We start from the raw sequence: 22,686 nt of genomic DNA on the forward strand, positions 1-22,686 counted from the left end.
AAAACCAGAAAACATTGAGCAGAATTAGGCTGTTCAGCCCTTCATGTCTGCTCCATCTTTCCACCGTGACTAATTTATGATCCCTCAACCCCATTCTGCTGCCTTAGCCCTTTAACCTTTGACACCCTGACAATTCAAGAACGAACCAACCTCCACTTTAAATATACCCAATCACTTGGCCTCCACAGCTGTCTGTAGCAATGAGTTTCACAGATTCACCACTGAAGAAATTCCTCCTCATCTCAGTTCCAAATAGATGTCACTCTCTTCTGAAGCTTTCCCTTGACTCACCCGCTGTAGGAAACATCCAATGCTCCAACACAAACTCAACAAAGCAAACTTACTGGAGTCTCCCAGAACCACCACAAACTTATTACGCAGTAGAGTTCTGGCCCCTTCGGAGGTGAAGTTCATCATGGAACAGGACAGGGACAGCTGCAGGGACAAACCAAAGGCAGGGTCACCAGCAGTAAACCCCAAGCTCCCCACACACACTAGCCTGAACTGCCCCATCCTTACAACACATGAAATTAAAGGGAAGGACCAGGGTTTGGTGGGGGGCAGGGGGTTTAAAACGTGCATCCAGTGCAGAAACACTAGTGCCTTCACTGGTAGAACCCCACCCTCCTCTAAACAGCCAGTCTTGGTTCCAAACCACCTCACCCTTTGGGATCCCCACAGTTTCTGCCCACCTCAACTCTCCTTCCATCCCCATCTTCACCCCTACCCCACCCTCACTCTCAACCTCTCCGTCCATTCCCTCACCATCTCTCCCTCCCTCCCTTTCTCCTACCTCACTCAATCCCCCTCCCCTTCCACACCAACTTCCTTCTCTCTCCATCTCCCCACACATCTCCCTCTATAACCCTCCCCACCCCCGTGCCCCTCACCTTACCCCTCCTACTTCTCTCCACTCCCTCCCCCTCTCACCATCCCTCCACCTCACCATCCCTCTCCAAGTCCTCTCGCCTCCCTCCTCCACCCCCCCCCCACCCCGCTCCCCTCACCTCTCCCTCCACTTCCTCTCCTCCTTCACCGTACCGAGTCATTCCCTTCTCCTGGCCATTTACTCACAAGCACTCACTCACTTTATTTCTCTGTCTGTCTGTCTTTCTTTCTGTTTCTTTTTCTTTCTCTCGGTTTGTTTTCGGATTTCGATGAGTTCCCGCCCAAATTCTCACCTTTACTTCTTTGACGTCACATTCACTGTTCCAATCAGAAGGAAGAATGGTGCCTGTTGCCACGTGGTCGTGGCAGCCAATCAGGGTGAGGAATTCCGCCCATTGGCAAAGAAGCGCACGCCGGGTTCAGGCAGGCTGATGGGAACAGGCCGTTCGGCCCTTCGACTCTGTACGACCCGCTCATTGCCGGTCGATGGAGTCAGTGCAGAACGCTTTGCACTTTACCCTTAATTCCACTACAATACATTTAGATGTTGGGAGGAAAGTTTAGGGGGGATGTGGAAGGCAGTTTTTTCACACGGAGATTAGTACTGCCTCCGTTGGTGGTAAGCGACTCACGGTCGTGGATGAAAGCAAAATGGCTGCTATAGAAGGGAAGAAGGTTAAAAGGTTGGTACATCAGAATGAGGAGCGTTAAAAACAAAATGCTAGAGGAAATCAGCAGGCCAGGCAGCGTCTATGGAACAAAAGTACCAATATTTTGGGCAGAGAACCTTCTGTAGGGCTGGAGAAAGAAAAGAGTAAATTTTAAATGTGGGCAGATCCCCCACATTTTACATCTACTCCTCATCTTTTCACTGTAGACCAGTGAGTCTTCAGTGGTGGGCAAGTTGATGGAGACAATCCTGAGAGGCAGAATTTTTGAGCATTTGGAGAGACATCTGATTAGGGATCATCAGCATGGCTTTGTCAAGGGCAGGTCATCCCTTATGAACTTAAGTGAATTATTTGAGGGTGTACTAATACACATTGATGACACTTATTATCTTGCTTTGCACACCTACTGTCTTTTCATTGTCCTGTAAAGTGTACAGTTATTTTGTGTTGGCTGTACCTATAAAGCTGCTACAGTAAATTTTGCTGCTGCTGTAAGCTGCGTCCTGATGAAGGGTCTCGGCCCAAAACATCGACAGTGCTTCACCTTGTAGATGCTGCCTGGCCTGATGTGTTCCACCAGCATTTTGTGTATGCTGTAAGTTTTTTGTTGTATGGCTACAAGTGTGGCATGATAGCACAGTGCTTAACAGTCCAGGTGACTATGGAAGAAAATTGTGAATATAGGGATAAAAGAGCTGTGCATGGTGCTACAAATCTGTGACCTTGTGGACATCCTGTGTTTTCCAATTAAGTTGCAAATCCACATAACAAAGATGATTCGGAGCTAGGTACAAATACTGTTCCTTACAGCACTGCCTAGCACCGCACCTGTTTAAACCTAGTCTATAAGTTTAAAGCGGAGTCCGTGGAAGCAGAGTCCTGGGCTTTGGCTAAGTGGGCTTCGGCGTAAGGGGACTTCAGTAAGCCTGTGTGATTGCTCGCTGAGGGGAAGAAGGTAAGGTCGTTAGGTGCTTTTTAGACTTATTCTATTAATTCAGTTCAGGTATGGGGTAGACAGTCAAGAGCAGTGGTGTGCTCCGTATGCAGTATGTGGGAAGTCAGGGTCAACACAGTTGTCCCTGATGACCACACCTGCAAGAGGTGCGTCCAGCTGCAGCTCCTATCAGCCCGAGTTAGGGAGTTGTAGCTGGAGCTGGATGAACTACGGATCATTCGGGAGGCAGAGGCAGAGATAGATAGGAGTTATCAGGAGTTAGTCACACCAAAAAACCAAGAAGTAGGCAGATGGGTGACGGTCCAGAGAGGCAGGGGGAGCAGGCAGAGAGAGCAGAGCACCCCGGCGGCCATTCCCATTAACAATAAGTATACCGTACTGGATACTGTTGATGGGGATGACCTACCAGGAATGAGTTGTAGTGGTCCTACCTCTGGCACAGAGGTTGAACCCTCAACTAGAAAGGGGAGGAGGGAAGAGAAGAGAGCGATAGTTTTAGGGGATTCTATAATTAGGGGGGCAGATAGGAGATTTTGTGGGGCAGATCGGGAGTCTCGGATGGTATGTTGCCTCCCTGGTGCCAGGGTCCGGGACATCTCAGATCGGGTGCAGGCTATTCTTGAGAGTGAGGGCATGAACCCAGATGTAGTGGTCCATGTAGGGACCAACGATGTAGGTAAGGTGAGTGAGGGGGTCCTGCTTAGAGAGTTCAGGGAGTTAGGAGTGAAGCTGAAAGGCAGGACCTCCAGGGTGACAATCTCGGGATTGCTGCCTGTGCCACGTACGAGTGAGGCAAAGAATAGAATGATTATGCACATTAATACGAGGCTGAGAGCATGGTGCAGGAAGGAAGGGTTCAGGTTTTTGGATAATTGGTCTTTGCTCCAGGGACATTGGGATCTGTTTCGAAGGGACAGTCTACATCTGAACTGGAGGGGTACTAACATTCTTGCAGGAGTATTTGCCAGTGCTGCTCGGGGGGGGTTTAAACTAGATGTGCAGGGGGCAGGGATACAGATCCAGAGGGTTGGTCAGAAGGAGCATGGGGTTAAATGTGTAGAAGGTTTGGGTGATCTTGAGAAGGTCATCAAAATTCAGGGTGCAATTAGCCCGATGGAAGTTCAAGGAGCTGGGTTAGGTACAGTAGACAGTGCTTTAAGCAAAGAGAGGAGGAATGGGCTAAGAATTCTATACTTGAATGCGCATCATGTCAGAAATAAGACAGATGAGCTTAAAGCTCAGATGAAAATGGGGAACTACGATATTGTTGGGATAACGGAGACATGGCTGCAAGGGGATCAGGCCTGGGAATTGAGTGTACCGGGGTATACGTGCTATCGTAGAGACAGAAATATGGGAAGAGGGGGTGGGGTGGCCCTGTTGGTGAGGAATGAGATTCAGTCCTTAGCAAGAGGTGACTTGGGAACAGGGGAAGTAGAGTCTGTGTGGATTGAGCTGAGGAACAGTAAGGGTAAAAAGACCCTAATGGGTGTTGTGTACAGGCCCCCAAACAGTAGCGTGGATATTGAGTACAAGTTGATTAGGGAGTTAACATTGGCATGTGCTAAAGGTAATGTAGTCGTTATGGGAGATTTCAACATGCAGGTGAACTGGGAGAATCAGGTAGGTGCTGGACCCCAGGATAGGGAGTTTGTGGAGTGTCTAAGGGATGTATTTTTGGAACAGCTTGTGCTTGAGCCAACCAGGAACGAGGCTATTTTGGACTTGGTGATGTGTAATGAACAGGAATTGATAAGTGATCTTGAAGTAAAGGAGCCATTAGGAAGTAGTGATCATAACATGATAAGTTTTTATCTACAATTTGAGAGGGATAAGGGCAGATCAGAGGTGTCAGTGTTGCAATTAAATAAAGGAGACTACGGAGCCATGAGGGAAGAGCTGGCCAAAGTTAAATGGGCGGATGCCCTGGCAGGAAAGACAGTGGATCAGCAGTGGCAGATATTCTTGGGCATAATACAAAAGATGCAAAAGCAGTTCATTCCAATGAGAAGGAAGGATTCAAAGAGGGGGAAGGGGCCACAGTGGTTGACAAAGGAAGTCAGAGATTGTATAGCATTAAAGAAAAAGAAGTATGACAGGGCTAAGATGAGTGGGAATACAGATGATTGGGAAAGTTTTAAGGAGCAGCAGATCTTAACTAAAAAAGCAATACGGAGAGAAAAAATCAGGTATGAGCTCAGTCTAGCCAGGAATATAAAATGGGATAGCAAAAGCTTTTTTAGCTATGTGAAGAGAAAGAAGATAGTTAAGAACAATGTTGGCCCCTTGAAGAATGAATTGGGAGAAATTGTTATGGGAAACAGGGAAATGGCAACAGAATTTAATGCGTACTTTAGATCTGTCTTCATCAGGGAGGACACAAGCAATCTCCCAGATGTATGGATGGGCCAGGGTCATAAGATATCAGAGGAATTGAGACAGATTGATATTAGGAAAGAAACTGTGATGAGTAGACTGTTAGGACTGAAGGCTAATAAATCCCCGGGTCCAGATGGTCTGCATCCGAGGGTTCTAAAAGAGGTGGCTCAGGAAATTGCGGATGCATTGGTAATCATTTTCCAATGTTCCTTAGATTCAGGATCAGTTCCTGAAGATTGGAGAGCGGCTAATGTTATCCCACTTTTCAAGAAGGGAGGGAAGGAGAAAACGGAGAACTATCGCCCTGTTAGCCTAACGTCAGTCGTGGGGAAGATGCTTGAGTCCATTATTAAGGACGAAATAGTGGCACATCTAGTTGGCAGAAATAGGATTAGGCCGAGCCAGCATGGATTTACCAAGGGCAAATCATGCTTGACTAATCTGTTGGAGTTTTTTGAGGGTGTAACAAGGATGTTAGACGAGGGTAAGCCAGTGGATGTTGTGTACCTAGATTTTCAGAAGGCATTCGATAAGGTGCCACATAGGAGATTGGTGAGTAAAATCAGAGCTCATGGCATTGGGGGCAGGGTTTCAACATGGATAGAAAACTGGTTGGCAGATAGAAAGCAAAGGGTAGCAGTGAATGGGTGTTTCTCGGACTGGCTGGAGGTGACTAGTGGGGTACCACAGGGCTCTGTATTGGGACCACAGCTCTTTACGATTTATGTCAATGATTTAGAGGGCATTGAAAACTATATCAGCAAGTTTGCTGACGATACTAAACTGGGTGGCAGAGTGACATGCGAAGAGGACGTTAGGAGAATACAGGGAGACTTGGATAGGCTGGGTAAGTGGGCAGATACTTGGCAGATGTCATTCAATGTGAATAAATGTGAAGTTATCCACTTTGGAAGCAGGAACAAGAGGGCAGAGTATTGTCTGAACGGAGTAGAGTTAGGTAAGGGAGAAATGCAAAGAGACCTAGGAGTCCTAGTTCACCAGTCAATGAAGGTGAATGAGCAAGTGCAACAGGCAGTGAAGAGGGCAAATGGAATGTTGGCCTTTGTTACAAGGGGAATTGAATACAAAAGCAAGGATGTCCTTTTGCATTTGTACAGGGCCCTGGTGAGACCACACCTGGAATATTGTGTACAGTTTTGGTCTCCAGGTTTAAGGAAGGACATTCTGGCAGTTGAGGAAGTGCAGCGTAGATTCACTAGGTTGATTCCTGGGATGGCAGGGCTGTCTTACGCAGAGAGATTGGAGAGATTGGGCTTGTACACTCTGGAATTGAGGAGATTGAGAGGGGATCTGATTGAAACGTTTAAGATAATTAAAGGATTTGATAGGATTGAGGCAGGAAATATGTTCCAGATGTTGGGAGAGTCCAGTACCAGAGGGCATGGATTGAGAATAAGTCAGTTATTTAAAACAGAGTTGAGGAAGAGCTTCTTCTCCCAGAGAGTTGTGCAGGTGTGGAATGCACTGCCTCGGAAGACGGTGGAGGCCAATTCTCTGGATGCTTTCAAGAAGGAGCTGGATAGATATCTGATGGATAGGGGAATCAAGGGATATGGGGTCAAGGCAGGGACTGGGTATTGATAGTGAATGATCAGCCATGATCTCAGAATGGCGGTGCAGACTCGAGGGGCCGAATGGTCTACTTCTGCACCTATTGTCTGTTGTCTATTGTCTATAACAGGACAACTTACAAGATTATTGACTAACACAGACTGAGGGAGGAAAGCAGAGCACGCAGAAAAACCCGTGCATTCATGGGGAGGATGTGCAAACTTCGTAGACGTTGACAGAATTGAACTCCGAAATCCAGTGTCCTGGGCTGTAAGAGTCATGCTTGCTAGCATCAAATGGATAGCCCATTCAAAGATGTCAAATTCGAATCCCTGGAACTCCCCCTTCCAGCAGAACTGAAGGATCTTCCCCACACAGACACTGGTGGATCAAGGGACTCATCACCACTTTTCCATCTCTTCATAGATGATCAGCAAATGTTGATCATTCCTGGTAGCTGGAATACTGTACTGGACCTGATGACACTTGATGGAATGCTTTTGTACCTGGGATACCGTACTCGAACTGGTGATGTGGTGAGACTGTAGATGGAGTACTATTGTACCTGTGATACTGTACTTGATCTGGTGAGATTGTAGATGGAGTACTGTTATATCTGGAATACTGTACTCAACCTGGTGACATGGTGAGACTGTAGATGGAGTACTGTTGCACCTGGGATACTGTACTTGACATGGTGACATGCTGAGACTGTAGATGGAGTACAGTTGTACCTGGAATACTGTACTTGACATGGTGAGACTGTAGATGGAGTACTGTTGCACCTGGGATACGGTACCCAACCTGGTGACATGCTGAGACTGTAGATGGAGTACAGTTGTACCTGGAATACTGTACTTGACATGGTGAGACTGTAGATGGAGTACTGTTGCACCTGGGATACGGTACCCAACCTGGTGACATGGTGAGACTGTAGATGGAGTACAGTTGTACCTGGAATACTGTACTTGACCTGGTGAGACTGTAGATGGAGTACAGTTGTACCTGGAATACTGTACTTGACCTGGTGAGACTGTAGATGGAGTACAGTTGTACCTGGAATACTGTACTTGACATGGTGAGACTGTAGATGGAGTACTGTTGCACCTGGGATACGGTACCCAACCTGGTGACATGGTGAGACTGTAGATGGAGTACAGTTGTACCTGGAATACTGTACTTGACCTGGTGAGACTGTAGATGGAGTACAGTTGTACCTGGAATACTGTACTTGACCTGGTGAGACTGTAGATGGAGTACAGTTGTACCTGGAATACTGTACTTGACCTGGTGAGACTGTAGATGGAGTACAGTTGTACCTGGAATACTGTACTTGACCTGGTGAGACTGTAGATGGAGTACAGTTGTACCTGGAATACTGTACTTGACCTGATGAGACTGTAGATGGAGTACAGTTGTACCTGGAATACTGTACTTGACATGGTGAGACTGTAGATGGAGTACTGTTGCACCTGGGATACGGTACCCAACCTGGTGACATGCTGAGACTGTAGATGGAGTATAGTTGTACCTGGAATACTGTACTTGACCTGGTGAGACTGTAGATGGAGTACTGCTGCACCTGGGATACGGTACCCAACCTGGTGACACGGTGAGACTGGGATGCTGGGAGACTTCCAGCCCTGATGGCCACATCTGTGCGAGGTGCATTGAGCGCAGATCCTTAGAGTCTGAGTTAGGGATCTGGAGCTGTAGCTTGATGACCTTTGGCTTGTTAGGGAGAGTGACGAGGTGATAGACAGGTAGTCACCTAGAGGCCACAGGAGACAGATAAGTGGGTGATCGCCAGGAGAGTGAAGGGAGGGCGTCAGGTAGTGGTGAGCACTCCCATGTCTGTCCTTCTTAACAATAAGTACTCCATTTAAGTACTGTTGGAAGGGACAACCTACCTGGGGGAAGCAACAGTGGCTGTGACTCTGGCACTGAGTCTGGTCCTGTGGCTCAGAAGGTTAGGGAACTGAAGAGGATGGAAGTAGTAATTGGAGAATCTATAACTAGGGGGACAGATAGGCGATTCTGTGTGCACGAGAAAGAAACACAGATGATAGTTTGATCCCAGGTGCCAGGGACCGAGATGTTCCTGGATGCATTCACAATAACCTGTAAAGGGAGACTGAGTAGCTAGAAGTCGTGGTACATATTGGCACCAACAATGCAGGTAGAAAAATTGAAGAGATCTATTCTATTCCAATGACCTGGATGAAAGCAGAAAACAGGGAGTTGTGAAGGTAGCTGAGAAGCAGGACCTCAAGGGTAGTAATCTCAGGATTGCTGCCTGTGCCACACGACTGTGAGTATAGGAATAGAATGAGGTGGAAGATAAAAATACGTGGCTGAGGGATTGCAGCAGGGGACAGGGATTCAGATTTCTGGATCATTAGGACCTCATCTGGGACAGGTGTGACCTGTACAAAAAGGACGGGTGGCAATTGAATACCAGGGGGACCAAGATCCAGGCGGGGAAGTTTGCTGCAGCTACTGGGGAGGGTTTAAACTAGAATTGCTAGGGGGTGGGAACCGAAGTGAAGAGGCAGAGGATGGGAAGGTTGGAGCACACGTAGAGACAGCTTGTAGGAGTTTGTGGGGAATTAGAGGCAGATGATAGAGCAATTAGACAAGAATTTGGGAGAAAACGTTCTCAGGAAATGCACGGCAGAAATGTGGTAGGGAAGATTTGCATGGAGTTCTGCATAGGTATGTTCCTTTGAGACAGGGAAAGGATGGTAAGGTAAAAGAACCCTGTTGTACAAAGGATGTGGAAAATCTAGAGAAGAAGAGCTTATGAAAGGTTCAAGAAACTAGGTACTGATAGGTTTGTAGAAGATTACAGCGTTGCCAGGAAGGAGCTGAAGAATGAAATTAGGAGAGCTAGAAGGGGCCGTGAGAGGGCCTTGATGATCACGATGAAGGAAAACCCCAAGCATGCGAAGAGCAACAGGATGAGCCGTGTGAGAACAGGACCAATCCTGGAAATATGCATGGAGTTGGAGTAGGTAGCAAAGGTACTTCATGAATGCTTTGCTTCAGTATTCACCAGGAAAAAGGACCTTGGCAATTGTGGGGATGACTTAGAGCAGACTGAGACACTTGAGCATACAGATATTAAGAAAGAGGATGTGCTGGAGCATTTGAAAAGCATTGTTAGATAAGTCACCAGGACTGGATGAAATATATCCCAGGTTACTGTGGGAAGCAGGGGAGGAGATTGCTGAGCCTCTGGCAATGATCATCAATAGGGACGGGAAAAGTACCGGAGGATTGGAGAGTTGCAAATGTTGTTCCCTTGTTCAAGAAAGGGAGCAGAGATAACTCAGGAAATTATAGACCAGTGAGTGGTGGGCAAGTTGTTGGAGACAACCATACACTGGCTTACAGTGTATTCCATTTGCCAATTGGCCTAATCTGTCAAAGTCCTTCTGCTGGCAGGAAATTTAAGTGGAAGGAAATCAGGTGAGGAGGGAGATGATGGACTATCGATGCCAGGTGAATGGGGAGATGTAGAGGTTCTAGCCACCATCTCCCAACCCAATGAGTTCCTCCAGCAGTTTTCTTTGCTCCAGTTTCCAGCACCTGCAACTGCCCTTGTGTCTTCAAATATTACCATCAGAACTAACTCTGCTATACGAAGACTCAATCTCTCCGACAATGGTGTCAAACTCACCCGAAGAATCAGGATCTCTTGGAAGAGAACTATCCATGTCCCCAGTCATCAGGAGACAGACCACCCTACAGACTCACAGCAACTGCGAAACCAAAAACCGGGTCAGCAATCAGATCGGGAGTGTGGCCTCCCAGCCAGAAGGCAAACACACCAACAAGACTGCCTGCTAGAAGAGGCAAGCAAGGAAAGCTTATCAAGTGGTGAATCAAAACTCCATACCACTCCAAAAAAGAAACACTGACTCTACTGGCTTAACCTGGCCTATACATCTCCTAATTTTGTGTGGGGGTGGGCTGCGAGAGTCTGAAAAATATTGAAATTATCCTCAATGAATGCAAATAAGAGTGTAATGTGAAAAGGTAATGTAATTTTGCCATATCATTACCACAGCTTCCTTGTTCAAAGGTGCCACCAAAGGTAGTGTAGAACATACCATGGCTTACCAATGGCACCACCTACCATTCCCATAGCCACCTGCCTAAGAAGCCTTGAAAAGCTGGAGTTAGGTCTGTGAAAAACACTGCTTTGAATTCTGAAGACAATTTTTTATCTGTGGATATTCCATTAGCATTCAGATTTCCAGCCTCTCTTTGCTTGAAGCTGATCTTCGTAAAGGTAATTGATTTGTTTGTGAAAGTCACTTGGAAATTTAAATGTAATGCTATAATTATGCATGACCTCAGAGTGAAAAAAATATTCAGGTTCTTGTCAGTCAGAATTTAAATAGGAAAGGTGAAGTTATGATTAATACTTAAAATTAACATAATTTAATTAATAACCCAAATTAATGACACTTATTCATATTCAATGATCTGGTCGCCTCACTATAGGAAGGTTGTGGAAGCATTGGAAAGGGTACAGAGGAGATTTACCAGAATGCAATGCTCCTCAGACAGGATGAAGAGATCATTACTCCCCAACGCCATTCGGCTCTACAATTCAACCACCAGGGGCAAGACATGTTAAAGTGGCGGGGTTAGGACTGAGCTTAAGTTACCACTCAATGCACCTTAGTAAACTATTTAAGAACTTTCTAAAAGCTATTTATTAATGCTTTTTGGGAGGGTGATTTTAGATGCATATCATATTTATACTGAGTTAAATACTGTATGTAATTAGTTTTGCTACAATAAGTGTATGGGACACTGGAAAAATGTTGAATTTCCCCTTGGGAATGAATAAAGTATCTATCTATCTATCTATGCTGCCTGGTTTAGAAAGTATGGATTATGATCAGAGATTAAGGGAGCTAGGGCTTTACTCTTTGGAGAGAAGGAGGATGAGAGGAGACATGATAGAGGTGTACAAGATATTAAGAGGAATAGACAGAGTGGACAGCCAGCGCCTCTTCCCCAGGGCACCACAGCTCAGTACAAGAGGACGTGGCTTTAAGGTAAGGGGAGGGAAGTTCAAGGGGGATATTAGAGGAAGGTTTTTCACTCAGAGAGTGGTTGGTGTGTGGAATGCACTGCCTGAGTCAGTGGTGGAGGCAGATACACTAGTGAAGTTTAAGAGACTACTAGACAGGTATATGGAGGAATTTAAGGTGGGGGGTTATTTGGGAGGCAGGATTCGAGGGTCGGCACAACATTGTGGGCTGAAGGGCCTGTAATGTGCTGTACTGTTCTATGAATATCCTGAGATGCCAGGATTTATGGACATTTAGGGAGACATAATCTGATTAGGGATAGTCAGCATGGCTTTGTCAAGGGCAGGTCGTGCCTTATGAGCCTGGTTGAATTATTTCAGGATGTAACAAAATGCATTGATGAAGGTAGAACAGTTGGACCCCAGCCGACTAGGGCTTGCTTTTTTTCCTGGCACGGACTCCTGCCCGCTCGCCTCGCTTCCACTTCCTCGCACACCGCTTACGATGCCCCCAACTCCGGCCACTGGCATCAGGCGACTTTGAGAATTGCAGGCCCGATTCCCTCAGCAAGCATACAGCAGAATGCAGGAGAGCAGAATGGACGGGAGCCACATTAGTCACCAGCTTCCTCTCATAATTCATCTTTTCCTTCCAAATGACCTTCTTAGTTTCCTTCTGCAAGTTTTTAAAAGCTTCCCAATCCTCTGTCTTCCCACTAGCTCTGGCTTCCTTGTATGCCCTCTCTTTTGCTTTTAGTTTGGCTCTGACTTCATTTGTAAGCCACAGTAGTGTCCTTCCCTTTGAAGATTTCTCCTTATTTGGAATAAATCGTCTTGCACTTCCCTCATTTTTTGCAGAAACTCCAACCATGGCTGCTCTGCTGTCATTCCTGCAAACATCCCTTTCCAGTCAACTTCAGCCAGTTCTCCTCTCATGCCATTGTAATTTCCTTTATTCCACTAAAATTCCAACACATTGGAATTTAGTTTCTCCATCTCAAAATGAACTCAATCCTATTGTGATCACTGTTCCTGAAGGTTTCCTTAATCTTAAACTCTATTATCTCCCTCATTGCACAACATCCAATCCAACACTGTCGATCCCCTAGTGGGCTCAACAACAATCTGCTCTAAAAAGCCATCCCTTAGACATTCTACAAATTCTCTCTCTTGATGTCCAGTACTTTCGTGCTCATCCACTTTCATGTTCAAATCTCCAATGTTTATCATGACATTGTCCTTCTGACACGCCTTTTCTGTATCCTGCTGTAATTTATAATCCACATCCTGGCTACTGTTTGGAGACCTGTATACAACTGCCATTAGGGTCCTTTTACCCTTGCCATTTCTTAATGCAACCCATAGAGACTCTACACCTTCCAATCCTATGTCATCCCTTTCTAATGATTTAATATTATTTCTTATACACAGGGCCATACGCCACACCACCCCCTCTGCCTACTAACCTATCTTTCCGATATGTAGATCCTTGGATGTTCAGCTCTCAATGACAGCCATCCTTTAGCCAAGTTTCAGAAATGGCCACAATGTCATATTTGCCAATCTGGTATCTGAATTTCAAGATCGTCCATTTTATTTTTTATGCTGCGTGCATTCAATTAAACACTCTCAGTCCAGTATTTGTTGCTTTCTGTTTTAACTGCACCACGCCTCTATTGCCCTGTAACTCATCCCACTGCCTCTGATTATGCGTCATCTCCTGCCTGTCCTTTCTATTTTATGTCTGTTGCATGCTATCTTTGATTTATTTCTGTTTCCCCCTTCCTCAGCCCTATCACTCCACTTCCCATCTCTCTGCCAAATTAGTTTAAACCCTCCCTAAAAGCTCTAAAATGCCTGCTAAGATATTGGACCCCTTTGGGTTCAGGTGTAACCCGTCCTTTTTGTACAGGTCGTACCTCTCCCAGAAGAAGCCCCAATGATCCAGGAACCCGAAGCCCTGGTCCCTACACCAGTCTCTCTGCCACACATTAATATATCTGATCATGCTGTTCTTGCGCTTGTTAGCATGTGGCACAGGCAGCAATCCTGAGATTACTACCCTGAAGGTCCTGTTTTCAGCTTCCTACCCAACTCTCTGAATTCTCCCTTCAGGACCTCCTCCCTGTTTGTACCAACGTCATTGGTACCAAAATGTTCAATCTCTCCCTTCAGAATACTCTGCACCTGATCCGAGACATCCCATAACCTGGCACCTGGGAGGCAACACGGGAGAATTGTGGGTCGGTGTCGTAACAGGAGACCCGTGTGTCATCGGGGTGTCAGATTATCTGCAGCTGTGCGCCCAGAGATTTATGATTGGGATCTTTGGGCACAGAGTTTGAAAAAAGTGACGTAGTGGGCTTTTAACATCAAGTTGTTTGTTCTGTCTCCCCGCTGGCTGTGAAAATGGAGACACCTCTTTCCCCCCTATTAGGGAGAGAGAGAACCTGTGGCATGTCAAATGCTGGGTGAACAACGTAGTCTCTGGGGTACTGTGAGTCTGTGTCTCTACTGACGCTTTGCTGCACACCTGAGTGCTTGGTGGTGGGTGCCGATACCTTTTTTGCCGGTGGGGGGAGGGGGGTTTGTTGGTTGCTGATGTTTTTGTGCGGAAGGGGGGAGCTGGGGGATGACTTTGGGGTTCTAATGTTTAACTATTGTTCATTCTTTGGGCACTCCTCTGTTTTTGTGGCAGGTTGTAAAGAATAAGCATCTCTGGATGTATATTGTATACATTTCTCTGACATCAAATGAACCTTTGAATCATCCTTGTGAACCTTCTCTGAACTCTCTCCAATACCAGCACGTTTTCTTAGATGAAGAACCCAAAATTGTTCTCAATGCTCAAGGTGAGGCCTCACCAGTGCCTTATAAAGCCTCAGCATCACATCACTGCTATGTATTCTAGACCTCTTGAAATGAATGCTAACATTGCATTTGCCTTCCTCACCACTGACTCTACCTGAAAGTTAACCTTCAGATTTTTGGATTTTATTCCCATTTAGAAAATAGTCAGCATATCTTATTTCTACTCCCCTAGTAGATTTAACAACCAACTGCTCTAAAAACCCACCTTGAAGGCATTCAACAAATTCACTCTCTTGAAATTCATTACCGACCTGATTTTCCCAATCCATGCTCTAAGCTCATCCACCTTTCTTACAATGCTCCTAGCATTAAAATAAATGCATTTAAGAAATTCTCCACCTATTCCTCTCAGTTTATCTCTAACGGTGCAAACAACTTTACTATCTTCTTTTTCTTCCTTCTCCCATACATCTGTTCCTACACTCTGGTTCCCTTCCCCCCTTGTATCTAGTTTAAATCCACTGGAGCCTCTCTAGCAAACCAACTTGCAAGAATATTTGTTCCCCTCCAGTTCAGATATAAACCGTCCTGCCGGAACAGGTCCCACCTTCCCTGGAAAACTGCCCAAATATCTATAAATCTGAAGCCCTCCCTCCTGCACCATGTCTTCAGCCACGTGTTGATCTGCGCTATCTTACTATTTCTAAACCCACCTGCACGTGGCACTGGAAGCAATCCTGAGATTGCTATCCTGGAGGTCCTGTCTTTTAAATTGGCGCCTAACTCCCTAAATCACCTTTCAGGACCTCCTCACTCTTCCTACCCATGTCATTGGTCCCTACATGGACCACGACATCCAGCTGCTCACCCTCCCTCTTGAGAATACTGAGTACTCGATCCGAGATATTGCGGACCCTGACACCAGGGAGGCAACAGACCATCCGGGATTCTCGATCTCTTCCACAAAACCTCCTATCTGTCCCCCTAACTATCGAATCCCCTATCACTACTGCTCTCCTCTTTTCCCTCCTTCCCTTCTGAGCTGAGGGTCCAGTCTTGGTGCCAGAGATGCAACCATTGCAACTTGTCCCTGGTAGGTCGTCCCCACCAACAGTATCCAAAATGATATACTTATAATGATTATCATGACATTGTCCTTCTGACACGCCTTTTCTGTATCCTGCTGTAATTTATAATCCACATCCTGGCTCTCTTTTACACTTTATACATCTGAATTATATATGGTAAACATATTTTGTACATTTGAATTCTTGAGTCCTCTGGAGCCATTCTAGAATCTAGTAATTTGTGAACTCTGCTGTTTGTTGTGGTCTGTGACTAGTGGTATTCCACAGGGATTGGTGCTGGATCCATTGTTGTTTGTCATCTATATCAGTGATCTGGATGATAATGTGGTTAACTGGATCAACAAATTTCTTGAAGATGCCAAGATTGGAGATATGGCGAACAGTGAGGAAGACTATCATGGCTTGCAGAGGGATTTGTACCAGCTGGAAAAATGGGCTGCAAAATGGCAGATGGAATTTAATGCAGACAAGAGCTGGGTATTGTGTGCAGTTTTGGTCACATACCTACAATATATCAAAGTATATTATCTAAGTGTGTAGACCATATACAAGCTTGAGATTCATCTTCTTGCTGGCAGCCACAAAACAAACACAATAGACCCACGTCACAAAGACATACATTCAATGTGTATAAAAGAAAGAGCAGATTGTGTAAACAATGAAATAAGCAAATAAACAATCCATAGGACAGGAACCACAGAGTCCCTGAAAGGGAGTCTGCAGCCACAGAGTCAGGTTCTGCGCTGAGGTGAGTAATGCCTCCTGGAATACTTAGCTGAACTCCAGTTATCTTTCATCATTCGCCCTCGGCTTCGACACCTTAATCTTTTTAATCTGGCTCAGCTTTTAAATCGCCAAAACATTGATTCGTTATCCACTTTTGGGCACAGGTTCTGGGTCCCACCGCTTCAGTCCAGCCCATTTCCGATCTAGCAATGGCCGTGCCTGCACTCTCAAGAGTTCAGATTGCCAGGTCATACGGATGGTTCAAAAGCACACATCCCAGTAGGAGATTACAGGCTGCCAATTGCAGATACCATAGTTCCGAGAAAGTATATTTAGTAGAATTGTTTGTGGCTCTGTTAGCTGTCTGCAAAGTGTCACTGTGTCTCGCCAGTGCCACCTTCGCAAGGCAATAAATTAATAAAACTGAAAGTGTACAGAGAAAATTTACATTGTTGGGACTTAAGGACCTGAGTAATAAGGGAAGTTTGAATATATAAGGGCATAATTGCCTCAAGGGTAGGAGATTTGATAGAGGTATGTAAGAGTATCAGGTTTTTGGAACCAGATTTTTCCTCTGAGGTTGGGTGAGACTGAAACTAGAGGTTAGAACCTTAGAACATTACAGCACAGAAACAGGTCCTTTGGCCCTTCTTGGCTGTGCCGAACCATTTTTCTGCCTAGTCCCATTGACCTGCACCTGGCCCATACCCCTCTAAACCCCTCTCATCCATGTACCTGTCCAAGTTTTTCTTAAATGTTAAAAGTGAGCTCACATTTACTACTTCATCTGGCAGCTCATTCCACATTCCCACCACTCTCTGTGTGAAGAAGCCCCCTTCTAATGTTCCCTTTAAACTTTTCCCCCTTCACCCTTAACCCATGTCCTTTGAGTTTTTTTTCTCCCCTAGCCTCAGTGGAAAAAGCCTCCTTGCATTCACTCTATCTATACCCATCATAATTTTATATACCTCTATCAAACCACCCCTCATTCTTCTACGCTCCAGGGAATAAAGTCCTAACCTATTCAACCTTCCTCTGTAACTCAGTTTCTCAAGTCACGGCAACATCCTTGTAAACCTTCTCTATAATCTTTCAACCATATTAATATCCTTCCTGTAATTAGGTGACCAAAACTGCACACAATACTCCAAATCTGCCCTCACCAATGTCTTATACAACCTCACCATAACATTCCAACTCTTATACTCAGTACTTTGATTTATAAAGGCTCTTATAAAGGTATCAAAAGCTCTCTTTAGGACCCTATCTACCTGTGATGCCACTTTTTGGGAATTATGTATCTATATTCCCAGATCCCTCTGTTCTACTGCACTCCTCATTTCCCTTGTATGTTCTACCTTCGTTTGTTATGTTCTACCTTGGTTTGTCCTTCCAAAGTGCAATACCTCACACTTGTCTGTGTTAAACTCCATCTGCCATTTTTCAGCCCATTTTTCCAGCTGATCCAAATCCCTCTGCAAGCTTTGAAAACCTTCCTCACTGTCCACTACACCTCCAATCTTTGTATCATCAGCAAATTTGCTGATCCAATTTGCCACATTATCATCCAGATCATTGATATAGATGACAAATAACAATGGACCCAGCACTGATTCCTGTGGCACACCACAAGTCACAGGCCTCTACTCAGAGAAGCAATCCTCCACTATCACTCTCTGGCTTCTCCCATTGAGCCAATGTCTAATCCAATTTACTATCTCTCCATCTATACCTAGTGTCTGAATCTTCCTAACTAACCTCCCACGCGGGACATTGTCAAAAGCCTTACTGAAGTCCATTTGGACAACATCCACTTTCCTTGTAACCTCCTTGAAAAATTCATAGATTTGTTAAACATGACTTACCACGCACAAAGCCATGTTGACTCTCCCTAATAATTCCCTGTCTATCTAAATACTTGTAGATCCTATCTCTTAGTACTTCTTCCAATAATTTACCTACTACCAATGTCAAACGTACTGGCCTATAATTTCTTGGATTACTTTTAGATCCTTTTTTGAACAACATGACCTATCCTCCAATCCTTCAGCACCTCACCCGTAGATACCGACATTTTAAATATATCTGCCAGGGTCCCTGGAATTTCAACACTAATCACCTTCAAGGTCTGAGGGAATACCCTGTCAGGTCCTGGGAATTATCAACTCTGATTTGCCTCAAGACAGCAAGCACGTCCTCCTTTTCAATCTGTATAGGTTCCATGACCTCACTACTTGTTTGCCTTATTTCCATTGACACCATTCCAGTTTCCTTAGTAAATACAGATGCAAAAAAACCCATTTAAGATCTCCCCCATTTCTTTTAGTTCCATATGTAGCCGACCACTCTGATATTCAAGAGGACCAATTTTATCCCATACTATCCTTTCGCTCTTAATATACCTGTAGAAGCTCTTTGGATTACGTTTCACCTTGACTGCCAAAGCAACCTCATGTCTTCTTTTAGCCCTCCTGATTTCTTTCTTAATTATTTTTTTGCACTTTTTATACTCCTCAAGCACTTTATTTGCTCCCTGTTGCCTATACACGTTCTACATCTCTCTCTTCCTCTTTATCAGAGTTCCAATATCCCTCGAGAACTAATGTTCCTTATTCTTATTTACTTTGCCTTTAATCCTGACAGGAACATGCAAACTCTGCACTCTCAAAATTTCTCCTTTGAAGGCCTCCCACTTACCAATCACATCCTTGCCAGAGAACAACCTGTCCCAATCCACGATTTTTAGATCCTTTCTCATTTCTTTAAATTTGACCTTTTTACAGTTTAGAACCTCAACCCAAGGCCCAGATCTATCTTTATCCATGATCAAGTTGAAACTAATGGTGTTATGATCACTGGAACCAAAGTGTTCCCATACACACACTTCCATCACCTGTCCTAACTCATTCCTAATAGGAGATCTAATATTGCATCCTCCCTAGTTGGTAACTCTATATATTGATTTAGAAAATTTTCCTGAACACATTTTGCTAACTCTAACCCATCTAGACCTTTAACAGTATGGGAGTCCTGATCAATATGTGGAAAATTAAAATCCCCTACTATCACAACTTTATGTTTCCTGCAGTTGTCTGCTACTTCTCTGCAGATTTGCTCCTCCAATTCTTGCTGACTATTGGGTGGTCTATAATACAACCCCATTAATGTGGTTATACCTTTCCAGCTTCTCAGCTCCACCCATATGGCCTCGGTAGACAAGCCCTCTAATCTGTCCTGCCTAAGCACTGCTGTAACATTTTCCCTGACTAGCAATGCCACCCCACCCCACCCCCCCACCCTTCATCCCTCTGCCTCTGTCACGTCTGAAACGTCAGAACCCCAGAACATTAAGCTGCCAGTACTGCTCCTCCTGTAGCCAAGTTTCACTAATGGCTACAATGTCGTAATTCCACATGTCAATTCACACCCTCAGCTCATCAGCCTTCCCCACAATACTCCTCACATTGAAATAGACACAACTCAGAAGATTATTACCACCACGCACAACCCTTCCATAGTGACTGCATGAAACTTTTAACATCATTTATTTTCACCCCCGCTCCACTATCTGCTCTGTCATTTTGGTTCCCATCCCCCTGCAAATCTCATTTAAACCCTCCCCAATAGCACTAACAAATCTCTCTGCAAGGATATTGGTCCCCTTGTAGTTCAGGTGTAACCCGTCTCTCTTATACAGGTCCCACCTGCCCCAGAAGAGGTCCCAATGATCCTGAAATCTGAGCCCTGCCCCCTACACCAGTTCCTCAGCCACGTGTTCATCCTCCAGAGCATCCCACTCTTACCCTCACTGGCACGTGGCACAGGTAACAATCCTGAGATTACCACCCTTGAGGTCCTGCTTTTTAACTTCCTACCAAGCTCTCTGTACTCACTCTTCAGGGCCTCCTCACTCTTTCTTCCTACGTCATTGGTACTGAAGTGTACCATGACGACTGGCTGATCACCCTCCCATTTCAGAATGCTGTGCATGCAATTGACCCTGGCATCCGGGAGGCAACAAACCATCTGGGAGTCTCTGTCATGACCACAGAACCTCCCGTTGAGTCCCCTATCACTACCGCTCTCCTCTTCTTCCTCCCTCCCTTCTGCACTGCAGAACCAGACTCAGTGCCAGAGATCCAGCTGCCGCAGCTTGTCCCAGGTAAGTCATCCCCCCCCAACAGTATCCAAATCAGTATACTTTTTGTTGAGGGGAATGGCCACAGGGGAGCGCTGCTCTGCCTGCCCTTTCCCTTTCCCTTTCCCTCGCCAGACGGTAACCCAATTACCTATGCCCTGCCCCTTTGGCGTAGCTACCTCCCTGAAACTAATATCTATAAACTCCTCATCCTCCCAAATGATGCGGAGGTCATCCAGCTCCTGCTCCAGTTCCCTAACACGGTTTGTTAGGAGCTGCAGCTGGATGCACTTCTTGCAGGTGTCATTGTAAGGGACACCAGAGGTCTCCCTGACTTTCCCACATCCTGCAAGAGGAGCATTCCAACATCCTGCCTGGCATTCTCTTTATTCTAAACAAACAAAACTTACTGAAACCTACCCTCACCTCTGCCTGTTCACGCCGAAGCCTGTTGAGCCAAAGCTGTCCCACTCTGCTCCTTCTCACTCTGCTGCCTGCTGTATATGATGGTCACCTTTTTAAATCTTTGGTGCTCTACGTCACACACCTGTGCAGTCTAGCCTCTTTTCCCCAAACAGAAAAATGACTTATCTCCGAGATTCCTTTACACCTTCACTCTCAACCTCTGTGGTTATGGGCTAAAGACAGTAGAATCAGGGTGTAAAAATATTTTAAAGACAGCTATAGAATATTGGTAAGTAATGGGGGGAGGGGCTACTGGGGGTGGAAACAGATATATAGTGTACAGCACAGTAACAGACCCTTCGGTCCACAGCTTCACCGTACAAAGTTCCCATCCAGAATAGTCCCGTTTGGCTCTGTATGGCCCATAATCTTATAAACCAGGGGTTTCCAATGCCAGTCTCTGGTTCACAGACCACTTAGTTGATGGTAAGGGTACATGGCATAAAAAGTGTTGGGAACCCTGATTCTTAAACCATTCCAATCCACGTATCTGTCCAAAAGTGTCTTTTAGAAGTTGTTATTGTACCTATCTCTTACACTTCCTCTGTTACACAGAGATACCACTCTTTGTGTAAAGTAGTTGTCCCTCATGTTCCGAGTACGCCCACAGGAAAATGAATCTCAGGATTGTATATGGTGACATAGATGTACTTTGATAATACATTTACTTTGAATATTGAACTTTGTAATTGAGTTTACAATGATTTTGTGAAACAAAGGTGCAGACTCCAGAGTCAAGATCCTGTTGCAGATGTGTGAACACATTTTCAGAAAAATACAATTTAATTCATTGTTGAGAATGCCTTGGCAGGAATATTGAACAATGTCAGAGAGAGAATGAAAGCAAATACTGGAAACACTCAGCAGGTGTGGAGAAAGAAACTGTCAGCATTACCCGACAAACATTAGTCAGCGGAATTTGAAAATCGGGAACACTATCTGCCAAAAGGGAAGATGGAGAGAGCAGACAGCAGCTCACACTGAGGAGCTACAGGGAATTCATCACCCTGAGGCTGCAGAAGTGGGTGATGGTCAGGGTAAGAGCTCAGATAGTAGAGAGCACCCCTGTGGCCATCCCCCTCAGAATTGTTATCTTGTCTTGGATGCGGTGAGGGGGATGACCTGACAAAGGACGACCATGGTGATTGGGTCTCTGGCCCTGAGCCTGGTTCCATGGTGCAGAAGGGAAAGAGGAAGATGAGTGGAAGTAGTCATAAGGGATTCCATAGTGAGGGGAACAGACAGGAGGTTCTGAAGTTTTGGTACACGTTGGTACCAATGACGTTGGTAGAAAAAGGGAGGAGGTCCTGAAGAGAGAATTCAGGTAGTTAGGTAGGAAGCTGAAAAGCAGGACCTCTAGCATAGTAATCTTAGGATTCCTGCTTGTGTCACCTGCTAATAAGCGCAAGAATAGCATGATCAGGCATATTAATACAAGAGAGATCATTTATAGAATGTCTAAGGGATGGCTTTTTAGGTATTGTAATGAGAGTTGCAGAAGAACTGAATGTGTATTTTGCATCAGTCTTCACAGTGGAAGACATCTGCAGTATACCAGACATTCAAGAGGGTCAGGGAAGTGAAGTATGTACAGTGAAAATTAAGACTGAGAAGGTGTTCAGGAAGCGTCAGGTGTTCAGGTCTGAGGGCAGATAAATCTTCTGGACCTGATGGAATGCACCCTCAGGTTCTGAAGGAACGAGGGGGGATCTCATAGAAACATTCCGTTTGTTAAAAGGCCTATACAGATATGGCAAAGTTATTTCCCATGGTAGGGGAGTTTAGGACAAGAGGGCATGACTTCAGGACTGAAGGATGTCCATTTAGAAAAGAGATGCAGAGAAATTACTTTAGTCAGAGGGTGGTAAATCTGTGGAATTTGTTGCCACAAGCGGCTGTGGACGTGAAGTCACTGGGTGCACTTAAGGCAAAGATAAATAGGT

The 22,686-nt window shown here is 45.3% G+C and overlaps 1 protein-coding gene across 2 annotated transcripts in view; it reads right to left on the minus strand.

Annotated features, from left to right (window-relative positions):
- Window positions 1-1,620, minus strand: part of fam113 (family with sequence similarity 113) — an 80,641-nt gene extending 79,021 nt beyond the window's left edge. Inside the window, exons 1-2 of one of the 2 annotated variants that reach the window (XM_059965931.1) lie at window positions 1,089-1,620; window positions 345-435 (exon numbers count right to left, since the gene is read on the minus strand). In XM_059965931.1, the coding sequence (XP_059821914.1) occupies window positions 345-417 (73 nt within the window). In that variant the 5' untranslated portion in view covers window positions 418-435; window positions 1,089-1,620. The other variant, XM_059965930.1, reaches the window with a different exon arrangement.
- Window positions 1,621-22,686: the final 21,066 nt, after the last annotated feature.

This window comes from Hypanus sabinus, chromosome 3 (assembly GCF_030144855.1).
Source record: "Hypanus sabinus isolate sHypSab1 chromosome 3, sHypSab1.hap1, whole genome shotgun sequence".
Classification (NCBI taxonomy): domain Eukaryota; kingdom Metazoa; phylum Chordata; class Chondrichthyes; order Myliobatiformes; family Dasyatidae; genus Hypanus; species Hypanus sabinus.